The following is a 15,519-nucleotide window of genomic DNA, read 5'->3' on the forward strand; positions in this document are numbered from 1 at the left end:
TCCTCTTTCACTGCTTCCTCCAGTCCTTCCTGACTGAGGCCGCCACGTGCAATTACTGCTGCAACACTTAACACATTACACCAACCGCTGGCACCCCCTTTACTCTTCAGGGTTAAAGCGGAGTTCCAGCCATTTCACTCACCTGTCCAACGGTCCAGCGATGCGGCCGCCCGAAGCCTAGATCCTCTCCCTCTGGTCTCGGGGGCGCCGGCATCACTGCTGTGGGCACCCGGCTGTGACAGTTTGCGGCTTCACAGCCGGGTACCCACTGCGCATGCGCGAGTCGCGCTGCGCGTCTTGATTGGCCGGCAATCTTCTGGGACCTCTGACATGTCCCAGAAGATTGCAGGGAGGGAGGGGGAGAGTAGAACTTCCGTTCAGGGCGCCGCTGACAGGTACCCGCTCCCCCCCCCCAAAAAAAATGACATGCCAAATGTGGCATTTCAGGGGGTAAGAACTGCCTAAAGCGGAAGTTCCACTTTTGGGTGGAACTCCGCTTTAACTCTGGCACAACCTTTACTGTATTCCTGTACCGGCTAGCTACCTCCTGGATCCCTCTGACCTTCTCCGGAGTGGTCCCCCCTGCTAGACAGACCCCCAGGGGCAGTTTGCAGTACTCATGACTTAGAATGCTTTCCTGAAACTCGACCCCAACGCTCCGCTGGTCCTCAGATCCTCACTGCAGCTCAGCTCAGCCCTGTGTCCACTCAGGCAAGCCGCCTGGAATACCCGATTCTTCCTGACAGGAGAAGAGACAGCCGTCACCTCCCTCCTGGGACTCTGCTTCCGGCCAAAGACGCTGCGTTATGTGCTCCCCTCAGACTTATACCCTCTCCCAGAATGCTGGGTGGAATAATCTGCCCTCCTGGGATAGATACAAGCCCGGGTGTGCCATTGGCCGGGTTTCCTCCACTGCCCAATGAGAGTTCTCATTGGGTTACAGTGGGGAGACTTCCCAGTCTCAAAAGTCACACCTAGGAACACATGCCAGCCTAACTGAAAACATGGCCCTGCTGATAAGCAGACAAGGCCCACTATACTTTACTTAGCACCTACATTGGAGGGTGCTACATCGTAATAACAAAAGATCTTAATAGGAGACTCAGGACCTCCTTTGTCCTGCTGGTGATACCTCTAGTGATAACTGAGGATCTACACCTGGGATCTTCAAACTATGGCCCTCCAGTTGTTCAGGAACTACAATTCCCATCATGCCTTGCCATGTCTGTAAATGTCAGAGTTTTACAATGCCTCATGGGATGTGTAGTTCTGCAACAGCTGGAGCGATGTAGTTTGAGGATCCCTGATACAGTATATAGGGGAATCAGGTTCTCCTTGCTTCTGCTGGTGATCCTTTTAGTTATACACCCTAGAATTCTATTCACGTTCACCACTGTCTGGCCCACACTTTTTGCTTTTTTTTTTTTTCAATCATCTAAAATAATTGCAATAAAATATTTTCCTATGTAGTTCTGATCAATATTGTAAAATAATTATTTTTCCTGGATATAGAGAGGAGGCCGTAGATAGGCTAGATGTAGGGGGAGGTGTCAGGTTTAGAAGGAGTGTCTTTCTGGGCAGTAGGAGAAAGTTTTTCTTTTATCCTCAGTGTTGTGACAAGCAGAGACTGCTGGAGATCAGGTGAGATTTGCAGGTTTGTGTCGCGGTCGTAGGGGGGAATCCCTGTCATGGGATTGCAGGGGGGAAGTTTTTCATTGACATAGCTTAGAGATAAAGGAGGGGTCCCCTTTTATTTCCGTAGTGAAGTGATGCAGCTGAAAACACACGGTCTGTTTATTTTGTTACATGTGTAGTCATGTCTGTCCTCACACTCAGGGTTAGCTTCATGTGAAATGATTAATTCCTTGCTGACAAATGCCTGATGTCCCGACCAATTAGACCTCATGTACACAGGGCATTTATTTACAGCTGCTTTTAAGAGCATTTTTTGCAGCTTAAAAAGCCCCTCCATGTTATTCTATGGCCTCATGCACACATAGGCTTTTAGGAGATGTAAGTGGCATAGGTGTTTTTAATCTGTAAAAAAAAAAACCCAGAGCCAGCGCGTTCCGGAGCAGCAGCGTTAGGCTGGCCATACATTATACAATTTTCCTACAATTTTCTTGAAATTTACCTTCAACTATGTAGTACAATGGCCTACCTAATTGGATAGTGAAAGTGTTGTTTAGCTTTGACCTCATATTATGTGGTTTGTGGTAAATCTAACAGAAAATTGTACAAGAAAATTGAACATGTATGGCAAGCCTAAAGCTGTAAAAACGCTTGACGCTGCTAAAGGCTGCTTAACTCCGCATACAGCGTTAGGCCACGTCAGGCGTTTTTGAACTGTAGTATTTGGATTTGAGGTTGGAAAATAGAAGAGGGCAGAGAAAGGCTGCTAAACACTAACGCTACTAAAATGTGGCTAAACCGTGCATTAACGCCAATACAAAAACGCTTCTAAAAGAACGTTTTTACAGCGGCTTTTTCCTGGCGTCGGAACTGGCTTTGCAGCTTGTTTTTTCAAATGCCCTGTGTGCATGAGGCCTTACTGTATGCTGAAGATGAGGCAATTGTTAACAAGGGGTTAATTAGAAAGTGATTAGAAATCTCCTGTGTGTGTGAATACAATGCGGATTGTGCTGATATAACGTGACTCGGATTTCTTCACTACTTGTCAGACTTTGGAATTTGTTCAGCACACATTTCACCCAGAGCCGCCCGTATTAGAGAAAGGGATTACACAAAAGCGTATCTGTGTCAAGGGTGCCTGTACATTATAGATCTATATGGGAGGGGCTGGCTGCAAATTATAGATCTATATGGGAGGGGCTGGCTGCAAATTATAGATCTATATGGGGGGGTCTGTAAATTATAGATCTATATGGGAGGGGTGGGGGGGTTTGTAAAATATAAATTTATACAGGAGGGATGTCTGCGTATTATATACAGGCAGCTGCCTGTGCATTCTAGATCTTTTAAGGGTCTGGCATGGATTTTTTGGGGACCCCTTGCCATCTTTTTTGCATGGGGTTCCCTTTAAAATCTCAAGGGCCTGGTAGTGAAACTGGGGGGGGGGGGGGGTCATCCCCACGCCATTTTTTTCCACTTTGGCGTGGAGTTCACCCTCAAGATCCTCAGAGTTCAAGTCACACCACAAGTCATCCTGATCCGACTTGGATGCAACTTCCATTTAAATCAATGGGCTTAAAGCCGTATCAAGGATGGCACAAAGGCAACCATTGATTTTTAATAGAGGCAGAAAAATGCTGCTAAAAGCCGGCGTGGCCAAACGTGCATTCACGCCAATGAATGAAGCTACTAAAAGCACGTTTTTACATGTGCATGAGGCCTTAATATAAGGACACTTACCTGTCCAGGAATACCGCAATGTCAGCACCCCTAGCCGATTCGTCAATCCGCTTTGGGTGCAAGCGCCAGCATCTTCACTAAGGGAAACAGGAAGTAAAGCCTTGCAGCTTCACAGCCTGTTTCCTACTGAGCATGCTCGAGTCGCCCTGCGCTTTCTGAATGGTCCCGCCTTCTGGGATCTGTGTGTCTCCCAGAATGCAGCAGGGGGAAGGAAGAGAGGCTGAATTCGTACATGCCCGTGCTGCGATCTTACCTGGAGGTGGGAAGACAGTGCCAAATGTGGCAGTGGAGGGGGGGGGGGAGGGTTGCGAATGAGCGGAGATGGGCTTTAAGAAGGGTTTTTGTAATATGGGTTTGACCTACATTTTTGAACTGGAAGAGAGCCCTGGCTGGAAGATAGGTTTAACACGCTATGGTGCTATACCAGTAAGGGCCCTTTCACACGGGCGATCCGATCAGATCCGCCTGTCAGTTTTTTAGGCGGATCTGATCGGATCCTCCATGCAGCTCTATGGGGCTGTGGATGTCAGCGGAGATACCTCCGCTGCCATCCGTGTCCGATCCTGTCCGTGAAATCTGGACGGATGGAAACCCTATTTTTCCATCCGTTCAGTGATCGGATCGGATGACAGTGGATCCCCCATAGAGGGCAGCGGGAGCTGTGACACCTCCCTCTCCGCTCTACAAGCGGAGACGGAGCTGTCATCCGCCGGCTCAGCGGGGATCACGGATCGATCCTCGCTGAGCAACACGGATCCGCCTACGGAGGCGGACCGTGTGAAAGAGGCCTAATTCTCAAAGGCCCCTTTTGCACATGTACCTCTATGGAGCAGCGGATGTCAGCGGTGACATGTCCGTTGACAGCCACTGCTATCCGATCTGATCCTGTCTGCGAAATCCAGACGGATGGAAACCCTATTTTCCATTCGTCTGGAGGATCGGATCGGACCGAATGAAAATAGACAGGCGGTCTGTTATCATCCGATCTCCTATAGAGGAGAGCGGGGATTTGACAGGTCTGTCTCTGCAAAGTGAGCAGAGATGGACCTGTCACCCGCCTGCTCAGCGGGGATCGGCGTGAGATTTGCAGTTGTGCCATCTTCCCAAGACTCCGCTGGATAGACATCATGTGTTGTTCGCCAGCCGCTGGCACCGCATGAGACTCCGCAGCTCTGCCGGTCCTGCATACTACTGCAGTCAGTGCTGCTGAAAGTCCCTGTGCAGGCTTCACCTCAGAACATGTGTAATTAAAGGGATGAGGTGGCAACCCTAAGTTTCACCCAGATGGGTTGATGTTTTCTGGGCTGGACTGGCTCCACCAATCCAGATTGCAAATAGGCAGAGGCTGCCAGCAGTGCCAGAAGTCCAGGACAGGTGCCACCCAGGCAGCGCTTCCAGCCAATAAGGGGCTGTGTGTGGCGCGCCTTATGTAATTTCCTCCTCGCACCCACACAACATAGCGGGCCACAGTCAGTCCCTGTCCCTCTGTACACAGAGCTGAGAAGACAGTAAGACTAAGGAGGAAAGAAGAGATGGGGGGGTGGTCAGGGCGGACCAGTGTGATCCCCAATATATCAGCAGCAGACCAGTAATATAATATATGTGTAGCAAGGTTTCCAGGCCTGTGTCCTAATGTGGGTCTGCCATTAGAACCGTCTCTCTCTCCAGCCCATGTGAGCTGCGACCCTGGGTGTGATAACTGAAGCAGCGACAACTCCGGCATCTTTGTTTGTGGTTTTTATTTGATTTAAAGGGGATGGGAGAAGGGAATGAGTGGGATACTCCTTGTGGCTCAAACTAATTACACATGGAACTTTGTTGCTGAAGAATGCCCGTTGGCGCTTCCTGGACGCCAGCCAACGCTCACTGACTCTGAGAACTCTCTGTGTAGCTGAAAAAGTGTTGAATCCCCGACTTATAGTCCTGTAGACCCAAGACTGAGCTGTAGAACTCCTGACACTGCTGCACTGTGGAAGTCACTGAATACTGTCCCCAGCTTAGTACAGCTTGAGGTAGTATCTCGTAGAACTTGGTGCAACTGTCACTTCACTGACACTCTCTGTACCATTCAGGGCCCAGACTGCCGGTACCCCCTTTACTGCTCCAGGGTCCTCTACCTAGGCACCCCCTTTACTGCTAGCTGACACTGGATCCCAGAACCTCTTCCGGAGTGGTCCCCTCTAACACTTCAGGCGAACCTCAGAGGCAATCCTCAGTACTCACGACCTGTGTAGGCTTTCCTGGGACTGGACCCCTCTCTCTCCTCAGGCTCTCGGCACACCGGATCTCCTCAGCTCAACTCAGCACTGTCTGGATTCTCAGGCGACACCCCGAGACATCCACCTTCCTCAGACAGGAGGAGAGACAGCCGCACTCTCCTTCCTGGGACTCTGCTCCCGCCAAAGACAATCTGTCACGCACTGTCACATGCCCCCCCCCCCAAACTTATACCCACTCCCAGAATCCTTTGCAGCCTAATCTGCCTTCTGTGGTAGTTACAAGCTGGGATGTGTCCCCTGAGCTTCCCACACTGCCCTATGAGAAGCCTCTCACATGAGCCAGTGGGGATACTTCTCCCCTCATGAGGCACATCTGGAAGCCCTGACACCCTACCTAACAAATCTCAGCCCTGCTGTTAGACAGACATTGCCCAATATATATTTTACCTAGCACCTACCTGTAGGGTTCTACATATATATATACACACACACACAGTATCTCACAAGAGTACACCCCTCACATTTTTGTAAATATTTTATTATATCTTTTCATGTGACAACACTGAAGAAATGACACTTTGCTACAATGTAAAGTAGTGAGTGTACAGCTCGTATAACAGTGTAAATTTGCTGTCCCCTCAAAATAACTCAACACACAGCCATTAATGTCTAAACCGCTGGCAACAAAAGTGAGTACACCCCTAAGTGACAATGTCCAAATTGGGCCCAAAGTGTCAATATTTTGTGTGGCCACCATTATTTTCCAGCACTGCCTTAACCCTCTTGGGCATGGAGTTCACCAGAGTTTCACAGGTTGCCACTGGAGTCCTCGTCCACTCCTCCATGACGACATCACTTCCGTTTGAGGATGCCCCACAGATACTCAATAGGGTTTAGGTCTGGAGACATGCTAGGCCAGTCCATCACCTTTACCCTCTGCTTCTTTAGCAAGGCAGTGGTCTTCTTGGAGGTGTGTTTGGGGTTGTTATCATGTTGGAACACTGCCCTGCGGCCCAGTCTCTGAAGGGAGGGGATCATGCTCTGCTTCAGTATGTCACAGTACATGTTGGCATTCATGGTTCCCTCCAATGAACTGTAGCTCCCCAATGCCGGCTGCACTCATGCAGCCCCAGACCATGACACTCCCACCACCATGCTTGACTGAAGGCAAGACACACTTGTCTTTGTACTCCTCACCCGGTTGTCCCCACATACGCTTAACACCATCTGAACCAAATACGTTTTTCTTGGTCTCATCAGAACACAGGACATGGTTCCAGTAATCCATGTGTTTAGTCTGCTTGTCTTCAGCAAACGGTTTGCGGGCTTTCTTGTGCATCATCTTTAGAAGAGGCTTCCTTCTGGAATTTGATGCACTGTGAGGCATATAGTCTAAGCACTGAGAGGCTGACCCTCCCCCCCCCCCTTCAACCTCTGCAGCAAGGCTGGCAGCACTCATATCTCTATTTCCCCAGAGACAACCTCTGGATATGATGCTGAGCATGTGCACTCAACATCTTTGGTCAACCATGGTGAGGCCTGTTCTGAGTGGAACCTGTCCTGTTAAACGGCTGTATGGTCTTGGCCACTGTGCTTCAACTCAGTTTCAGGGTCTTGGCAATCTTCTCATCGCCTAGGCCATCTTTATGTATAGCAACAATTGTTTTTTCAGATCCTCAGGGAGTTCTTTGCCATGAGGTGCCATGTTGAACTTCCAGCAACCAGTATGAGAGAGTGAGAGCGATAACATCAAATTTAACACACCTGCTTCCCATTTACACCTGAGACCTTGTAACACCAATGAGTCACATGACACCAGGGAGGAAAAATGGTTGATTGGGCCCAATTAGGACATTTTACCTTAGGGGTGTACTCAATTTTGTTGTCAGCCGTTTAGACATTAATGGCTGTGTGTTGAGGTGACAGTAAATTTACACTGTTATACAAGCTGTACACTCATTACTTTACATTGTAGCAAATTGTTATTTCTTCAGTGTTGTCACATGAAAAGATATAATAAAATATTTACAAAAATGTGAGGAGTGTATTCACTTCTGTAGGATACGGTGTGTATATGTATGTGTGTATGTATATATATATATATATATATATATATATATATATATATATATATATATATATATATATATATATACACAAAAGCATCAGCAGTCTTTTAACCACTTAAGCCCCGGAGGATTTGGCTGCTAAAAGACCAGGGGGTATTTTGCGTTTCGGCACTGCGTGACTTTAACGGACAATTGCGCGGTCGTGCGATGCTGTACCTAAACGAATTTGACATCCTTTTTTTTCCCCCACAAACAGAGCTTTCTTTTGGTGGTATTTGATCACCTGTGCGATTTTTTGATCATGCGCTATAAACAAAAAAAGAGCGTACATTTTGCAAAAATAACAATATTTTTCAAATTTTTTTATATGAAATTCAACAAAAAAAAAAATGTAAAAATCTAAATTTTTTAACATTTTCGGCCAATTTGTTTTATGCTACATATGTTTGGTAAAAAAAAAAAAAAAAAAATCGCAAAAAGCATATTTTGATTGGTTTGCGCAAAAGTTATCGCGTTTACTAACAAAGGGAAAGATTTTTGTCATTTTTGTTGTTTTTTTTTTAACGCGTAATGGCGGCGATCTGCGTTTTTTTTTTTTTTGCGGTACTGCGACATTGCGGCGGACAGATCGGACCCTTGACTGACATTTTTGACACTTTTGGGGTTACCAGTGACATTTCTACAGTAATCAGTGCTATACATATGCACTGTTACTGTAAAATTACACTGGCAGTGAAGGGGTTAACTTTTTTTTGAGAGGGAGGGGTGGTGTGTGTCCCTAGGGGCGTGATTCTAACTGTGATTGGCTGTGGCTTGAGCTGTAGGAACAGTGATCGACGGTCCTACATAGTAGAACCGTATGATCACTGTTTCTACACAGGGGAGAATGACAGGCGGCTTGTTTACTTTACCCGCCTGCCTTTCTCCCTCTCCACCCGACGATCGCCGAGTGACCGGCGGACATCGGGTCCGCCGGTCACACGCGCGGGGGGGGGGGTCCTCGACCGCGGGCGGGAGCGCTCGCTCGCTCCCTAGACCCTCACAGGCTAGCGACGTAGTACTACGTCGCTCTGCCTGTGAGGGGCTGACCGCCGCAGTAAATAGTCGTGCGGCGGTTGGCAATCGGTTAAACAAAAATCTGAAGTTGCGTCCACGTATAATAAAAGTTTTATAGCATGCACGGCTGTCACGGCATGCACGGAATCAGCTGTCAAAAAGCACCATACTAATGATCAGATAATCTGCCAATCATTCGTCATACTAAATTTTTCTTCCGATCTTCTTATCCTGGGTATGGGCCTTTAGAGCTGGTTCACCCAAATGCAGTGTAAATTTGCTGCAAATCTGCACTGCATCAAAATCGCAACCTGTTCAGGCAAACTGATTATGGAGTGTATGTTAAGTATGCAACACCTTGCAATCAGTTTGCAAAACGTAGCGCAATTTGCAGAATCGGATCGCATTGGTGTTCACACCTATGCAATCCAATTCCGGTGCAGACAAAAAAAGGGTCCTGCATGAGTTTGGTCCGAATGCAATGCAAATTCAGCCATTCATCAGCATTTGCATTGCACAGACATCGCATGTGATGTGCAAACCAATGCGGTGCGAATCACATGCGATGTCTGGCATCACACTAGTCTAAACCGGCCCTTATACAATTTCCATCTGAAGAAGTAACTAAGAGCGCACAAACAGCCTGGAAGGTCGCTATCTATTAAAAAAAGGGGAAAGATTTATCCTACAGTATTTCACAAAGTCTCCCAAGTCAGAGCTAAGGTCTCTCGTCCAGACTGGATACTGGCTACTTTTTAAACGTGCTCTGGCTCTGTCTGATTCATCACATTTATCTTGGACATTTACAGCTATAAAATCTCCTGAATCTTATTTGGGGCTTCTGGGTGTGCTGACTATAGTAATAAGGAAAATAATCAAGCTCTTAGCCAACTCAAACACGTTCGTCTTATGTAATTTAGGAAGAGCACCCCAAGGTATTATAGATACCTTCCTATTCATAATATCTCTAATATAAAATATTCTTTATATCCAAGTCAAGAAATTTTATTTCAGCAATATCCACAAGTCAACTAGCAGGAATAGTGAGTGTTTTGCAACCTACAGTACTGTTTGGTATCATACAGAAAAACTTCGGGACCGGCTTGAAAAACTTGTTTTGTGTGCATTCTCGCTTTGGCTCCATTCCCATCTATGCATGTTGCTTTTAAACGCTTCTGCTTTGCTTTTTGCTGTGCTTTCCGTGTTTTCGAACACATGTTTTTGATGCATTTTGCATTTTTCTTTATGCCAAATTTGACGTTGAAGTCTATTGAAACAAAAAAAGCACCGTTTTGCATTTTAACCACTTCTGGACCGGAAAGGTTTTACCCCCTTAATGACCAGACCATTTTTTGTGATGCATTACTTTACCTTACCATTGCGCGGTCGTGCGACACTGTACCCAAAGAAAATTTTTGTCTTTTTTTACCCACAAATAGAGCTTTCTTTTGGTGGTATTTGATCACCTCTGCGGTTTTTATTTTTTGCGCTATAAACAAAAAAAGAGCGACAATTCTGAAAAAAAACAATATTTTTAACTTTCTGCTATAAAACACATCCAATAAAAAAAATTAGAAAATCAAATTTTTTCATCATTTTAGGCCAATATGTATTCTGCTACATATATTTGGTAAAAAAAAAATCCCAATAAGTGTATATTGGTTTGCACAAACGTTATCGCGTCTACAACCTAGGGGATAGATTTATGCCATTTTATTAATTTTTTTTTATTAGTATTTAGTGGGACTGCGACATTGTGGTGGACAGATTGGGCGCCTAACTGACACTTTTGAGAGGACCAGAGACAATACTACAGTAATCAGTGCTATAAATATGCACTGTGACTGTACTAATGACACTAGCAGGGAAGGGGTTAACACCAAGGGCGATCAAAGAGTTAAATGAGTCCCTAGGGGGTGCTTTCTAACTGTGTGGGAGATGGACTCACTGGATGAACTGTGTTTCTAAATAGCAGGAACACAGATCTCTACGTTCATCTGTGACAGAACGGCGGTCTGCCTTGTTTACAGACCGTCGTTCTGTCTCTATGGGGAACGATCGCGGGTGGCCGGCGGACATTGTGTCCACCAAGTGCGCTGAATGGCTCCCCCTCTAGCCAATCAGTGCTTGTCCCTACTGGCTATTGCACGAAACAACGTACAGGTACGTCGATTCGCACAATAGAGCCGATCTGCTGCAGTATATTTACTGCTGGCGGTCGGCAACTGGTTAAAAAGTCCCTGACCCTTCCCAGAAATGCAGAGGCACAAAAATGCATTGATGTGAACGTGTTCTATAGAAAACCATGTTTAAAATAATGTCCTGCGTTTCTGCAAAAAGCACGAGAAAACGCATTGGTGTGAATGGAGCCTGTCTCCTGTTTACACACTCCAATACCAGCAGTGTTACTTTCAAGAAAACATGGCACAAAATAATTGTAGCTAGGTGGGTTTCTCTTATTTCCTTCCAGGAGGGGTAACTACTCAGGTACAAAAATAGTTTTAGCAGCGTTTTAGCAGCGTTTTGAGGCAGGAAAAAAAAAAAAAAAAAACAGCCAGTGCGTCCAGGAGCAGCAGAAAATAGCTTGACACGTCCTAACGTGCCTAAACGCGTGTTAACACTAGGCGTATTTAACGCTTGAGCGTTAATTCATTTCAATGGTCAGAATAAATTATTGTGAATAGCAAATGATTATTGTGTGCTGCCCCAAAAAGAAATCCAGCAAAATTGCTTAGCTCCTTCAAACACTAAATGTGTTCCCACATCAAAGTGTGTGTTTGCGCTGCAAAAAAAAAAAAAAAAAAAGTGCAACAATATACAGTATATTATATCATTTTCTGTTATTTGTGACGCTTTTTTTTTTTTTTTTATCAGCGCAGACACACTATGATACTTTCAGAATACATTATTCTGGCCAATGAAATGAGTTAAGCCCCGTACACACGTACCGATTGTCGGCCGTAAATATTCGGCCGACGACCGATCGGCCGATTGTAGGCTTGTTAGTATGATGCTCCCGATAGCCGACAGCGCATTTTCGGCCGAACAGAATCTGTCCTGCAGGCATTAAAATTTTTGTTGGCCAACACCAGAACGGCCGATTGTTCGCCAGTCAGTACAGATTTCGGCCGACAGACAGCAGATTAGCAAGACTGGGCATGCTCAGAGAAGAAAAAAGACAAGGAAAGTTAACCATCACATGACATCACTTCTGCAGTCGGCTGTTGTTGGCCAACAAAATTCGTGTGCAGTCTTTTGCAGTTTTCAACAGACACGACAGCCCTGGAAAAAAGACGGCGATCGTTCGGCTGACGATCAGTATGTGTGTACGGGGCTTTAACACCCAACTGCTTGACACCTGTAAACACGCCTAAATGCTTGTAGAAGCATTTTATATACTTTTACAAGCATCAGGAGTTTTTTTTTCTGCCAAAAACGCTGCTGGCTTCTAGCAAAGTAAAAAAAAAAAAAACATCCTGTGTGCATGAGGCCTTTTAATTCACTGGTAAAACCCCTCCCCGCAGCTCCGAATATGCTAAACACAGCAGCTGGAAATGAGTGGGTCCCATATAGGAACTCTGGGGAGTAGACCCCCAGGATTCCTTGATTATATCACTCTTTGATATATGATGACACTCAGCAGATTAAACTGTAACACCGATCTGAATGAGCCTCTAGGATTATTTTCTCCATGAACATGGATACCAGGAAATGGAATAGGCTTCATATAGAATCTGAAAGTCTAATACCGCTTACCTCTCCTATTATCTGCAGACAGGATGTCCATCTTAGAGCAATTCGATGACAGTGAGGTGTTTAGAGCCTTTGCTACATATGTGGCTGTTGTCCTCTTGAAAATGATGCTAATGAGTCCTTTCACCGCCTACTACAGGATTACACGTGGGGTAAGTGGCTCCAATTGGGCATATTTGGTGATATAAATGTACAGGATATTTAATACTCTGGGGAAAATCAGACTGTGTGACTGCATGTCACTATGAATTGAACCAAATCGATTTATGCCAATTTATTACTTAGTAGAAGGTGATGTCCGATAAAGATGGTGACTCTCGCTCTACTGTCATCCCTTGTGTGTGTATAGGTCTTTGCAAATCCAGAGGATGCTGTTAGTCATGCCAAGGGGGGAGATGTGAAGAAGTTTGTCAGAACAGATGAACGTGTGGAGCGAGTACGCAGGTAATGTAACCATCCCCAGTGTCAGCAAATCGGATACCGCAAGTATGAAGTATGAGCAACCCAGTCCTGAAATGTTTGCAGCATTGAGAATGCTTGTCTGCTCCTCAGCCAAGACATGTATGTGACCACTTCCAATTTGTTAGAACTTATTATCTACTGAATCATGTATACCCATATTTGAGAGGTGAAAGGGGGAGAACCCAATCCTCTACACTGAATTGAACTAGCACAGTAGACTACTCCAAATGACCTTTTACAATGACCACCCAGAATGGTGCCACCATCTCTCAGCCCAGAGGTTGGAACCACCCCCACTAACAAATATACAGAATTAAACTTCTCCACTGACCACTGCATAGACAAGAGTTGCCCCCACTGAGTGTTCTACAGAGTAGAGCCATCCTCACTGACCAGTCCTCATAGTGGTGTCACCTCCATTAATAAGGCCAGAGAATAGTGCCATTCCCTTTGACTAGGCTCAGAATGGAGTCATCCTCATTGACTAATATACAGAATGTAATTTTCCCCACTGGCCATTACAGAGAATGGTGTCATTTCCACTGGCCAGTAGACAGAATGGAGCCACCTCCACAGAGTGATCGACAAATTAGATCTACCTCCAGTGACCAGTCCACAGTGCCACTGCCACTCTCACAAACCAGTCAACAGAATGGAGCCACTCCTACTGACTAATATACAGAAAAAAACTTCCCTATTGGTCATTACACAGAAGGGTGCCATTCCCCCCTAATGATCACAGAATAGAGCCACCCCCACTGACCAGTTCATAGGTAAGGTGCTACCTCCATTAACCAGTCCACACAATGGTGCCATCCCCACTGACTAGTCCCGCTAATTGTGCCACCCCCACTAAATGCACCTCAGAATGGTGCCACCCCCACTGACCAGTCCACAGAATAGCACTATACCCATTAGGAAAAATATAGTGGTGTTTTAATGTCACGCAGTTAGAGCAGATGAGTCCGGATAAAATCTGTTGTTTTGTCTGATTATTTTGCTTCTCCCAGATCTTTGTACAGTAGTAGTTGGTGGTCCCGCCACAATAAAAGCAGTGCATTTCCACCATTTATAGGACGTTGCTTTTTGAGCTTTGCTCCCAGCTTACTTGCAAAAGGTGTAAAAATATTACAGCCACTAAGCAGGTTATATGGGCAACGTCGACATTTATTTGAAAAGACATTACAGCGTGTTTGCGGCTATTCTTTCATTGTGACAGCGGAGAATGGAAAAGCTGCATCCAGTTTATCACGCAGAATGCGTCCCAAAATATCACAAATCCTACAGAGCTCCTCGCCATAACATCATATCGATTTATCCATCACATTGTATAGATTCCTAAATATCTAGGGAAAATGATGCTTTATTGGTATGAACTTAAATCTGGCTCTTCCAGGGAGGTGACAGCTTTTCTTTTCATGTTTACAGGTGTCATCTGAACGACATTGAGAACATTGTACCGTTTGTGGGACTTGGTCTAGTCTATGTGCTCAGTAATCCCGAATTATCTACCGCACTTTTACATTTCCGCATCTTTGCCGGTTCTCGCATTCTGCACACAATCTCCTACCTAACACCACTGCCACAGCCAAGTCGAGCACTGACCTTTTTCGTCGGATTACTTGTCAATGTTTCCATGGCTTATGCAATTCTGAGCAAAATCTCCTATTTTTAAAGCTGATCCCATATTGCCACACATACAGAAATCATGGTTGTTTCTTTTCTATTAGGTTGTTTTGTCTGTATGGGAGAAAATAAATCTTGGAGATTACTTCCATGGCTCTCTATAATGTCATTATTACAATCATAGGAAACAATTCACACCTCGATCCATATACACCTAAAATCTCTGAGACAACGTGACCTCAACCAAGGAGGAGCTGAACAATCCTGAGCCAGAATCACATGACATCTTATGAATATCACCCCCTATGCACTGGTTAACCGTAAAGCCTCTAGTCACAGTTGAACTACAAATCACAGAACTGCTCTACTATTTGAAGGGCCACCATCCAATCTCTGTCTTTTGTAGAACCACAATCCCCAGAATGCTCTGTTGGTGACCTCATGCATAGGTTTGCTGATAGGGCTTCTTGGGAATAGTAGTTCTACAAAAAACAAAGATTGAATGATGGCCCTTCAAATACAGGCTAAGAATATGTCTTTAGTATAGTTGGGCCAAACACCTCCGGTTCGGTTCGCGCCAGAACTCTCGAACATCGTAAAAGTTCGAACCCGAACCCTATTAAAGTCTATAGGACTTATATGCAAGGTATTGGCCATAAAAGAGTATGGGGGCCTGGGTACTACCCCGGGGGACATGTATCAATGCAATTTTTTTTTTAAAAAAAGATAATTTTTATAGGAGCTTAAAGTGAAACAATAAAATCAAAAATTCCTTTCAATATAGTACCTGGGGAGTTTCCTTAGTCTGCCTGTAAAGTGGTGCATCGTGTATAGAAAAAAAAAATGATATTTAAACTGCTGGCAATATAAAAATGTTAAAAAAAACAAAAAAAAAAAAAACGTCCTTATCCGAGCATGCAGCCCACCCCTTCAGAACCATATCAGGCCTCATGCCCTCAACA

The 15,519-nt window shown here is 45.3% G+C and overlaps 1 protein-coding gene across 1 annotated transcript; it reads left to right on the plus strand.

The window, feature by feature from the left end:
* Positions 1-1,509: 1,509 nt before the first annotated feature.
* MGST1 (microsomal glutathione S-transferase 1) lies at positions 1,510-14,702 on the plus strand. Its single transcript, XM_082252739.1, has 4 exons — positions 1,510-1,641; positions 12,491-12,621; positions 12,819-12,913; positions 14,360-14,702. The coding sequence occupies exons 2-4, from the start codon at positions 12,496-12,498 to the stop codon at positions 14,604-14,606; spliced, it is 468 nt and encodes a 155-aa protein (XP_082108865.1). The 5' UTR covers positions 1,510-1,641; positions 12,491-12,495; the 3' UTR covers positions 14,607-14,702.
* Positions 14,703-15,519: the final 817 nt, after the last annotated feature.

This window comes from Pelophylax lessonae (genome assembly GCF_965119305.1).
Source record: "Pelophylax lessonae genome assembly, chromosome: 4".
Classification (NCBI taxonomy): domain Eukaryota; kingdom Metazoa; phylum Chordata; class Amphibia; order Anura; family Ranidae; genus Pelophylax; species Pelophylax lessonae.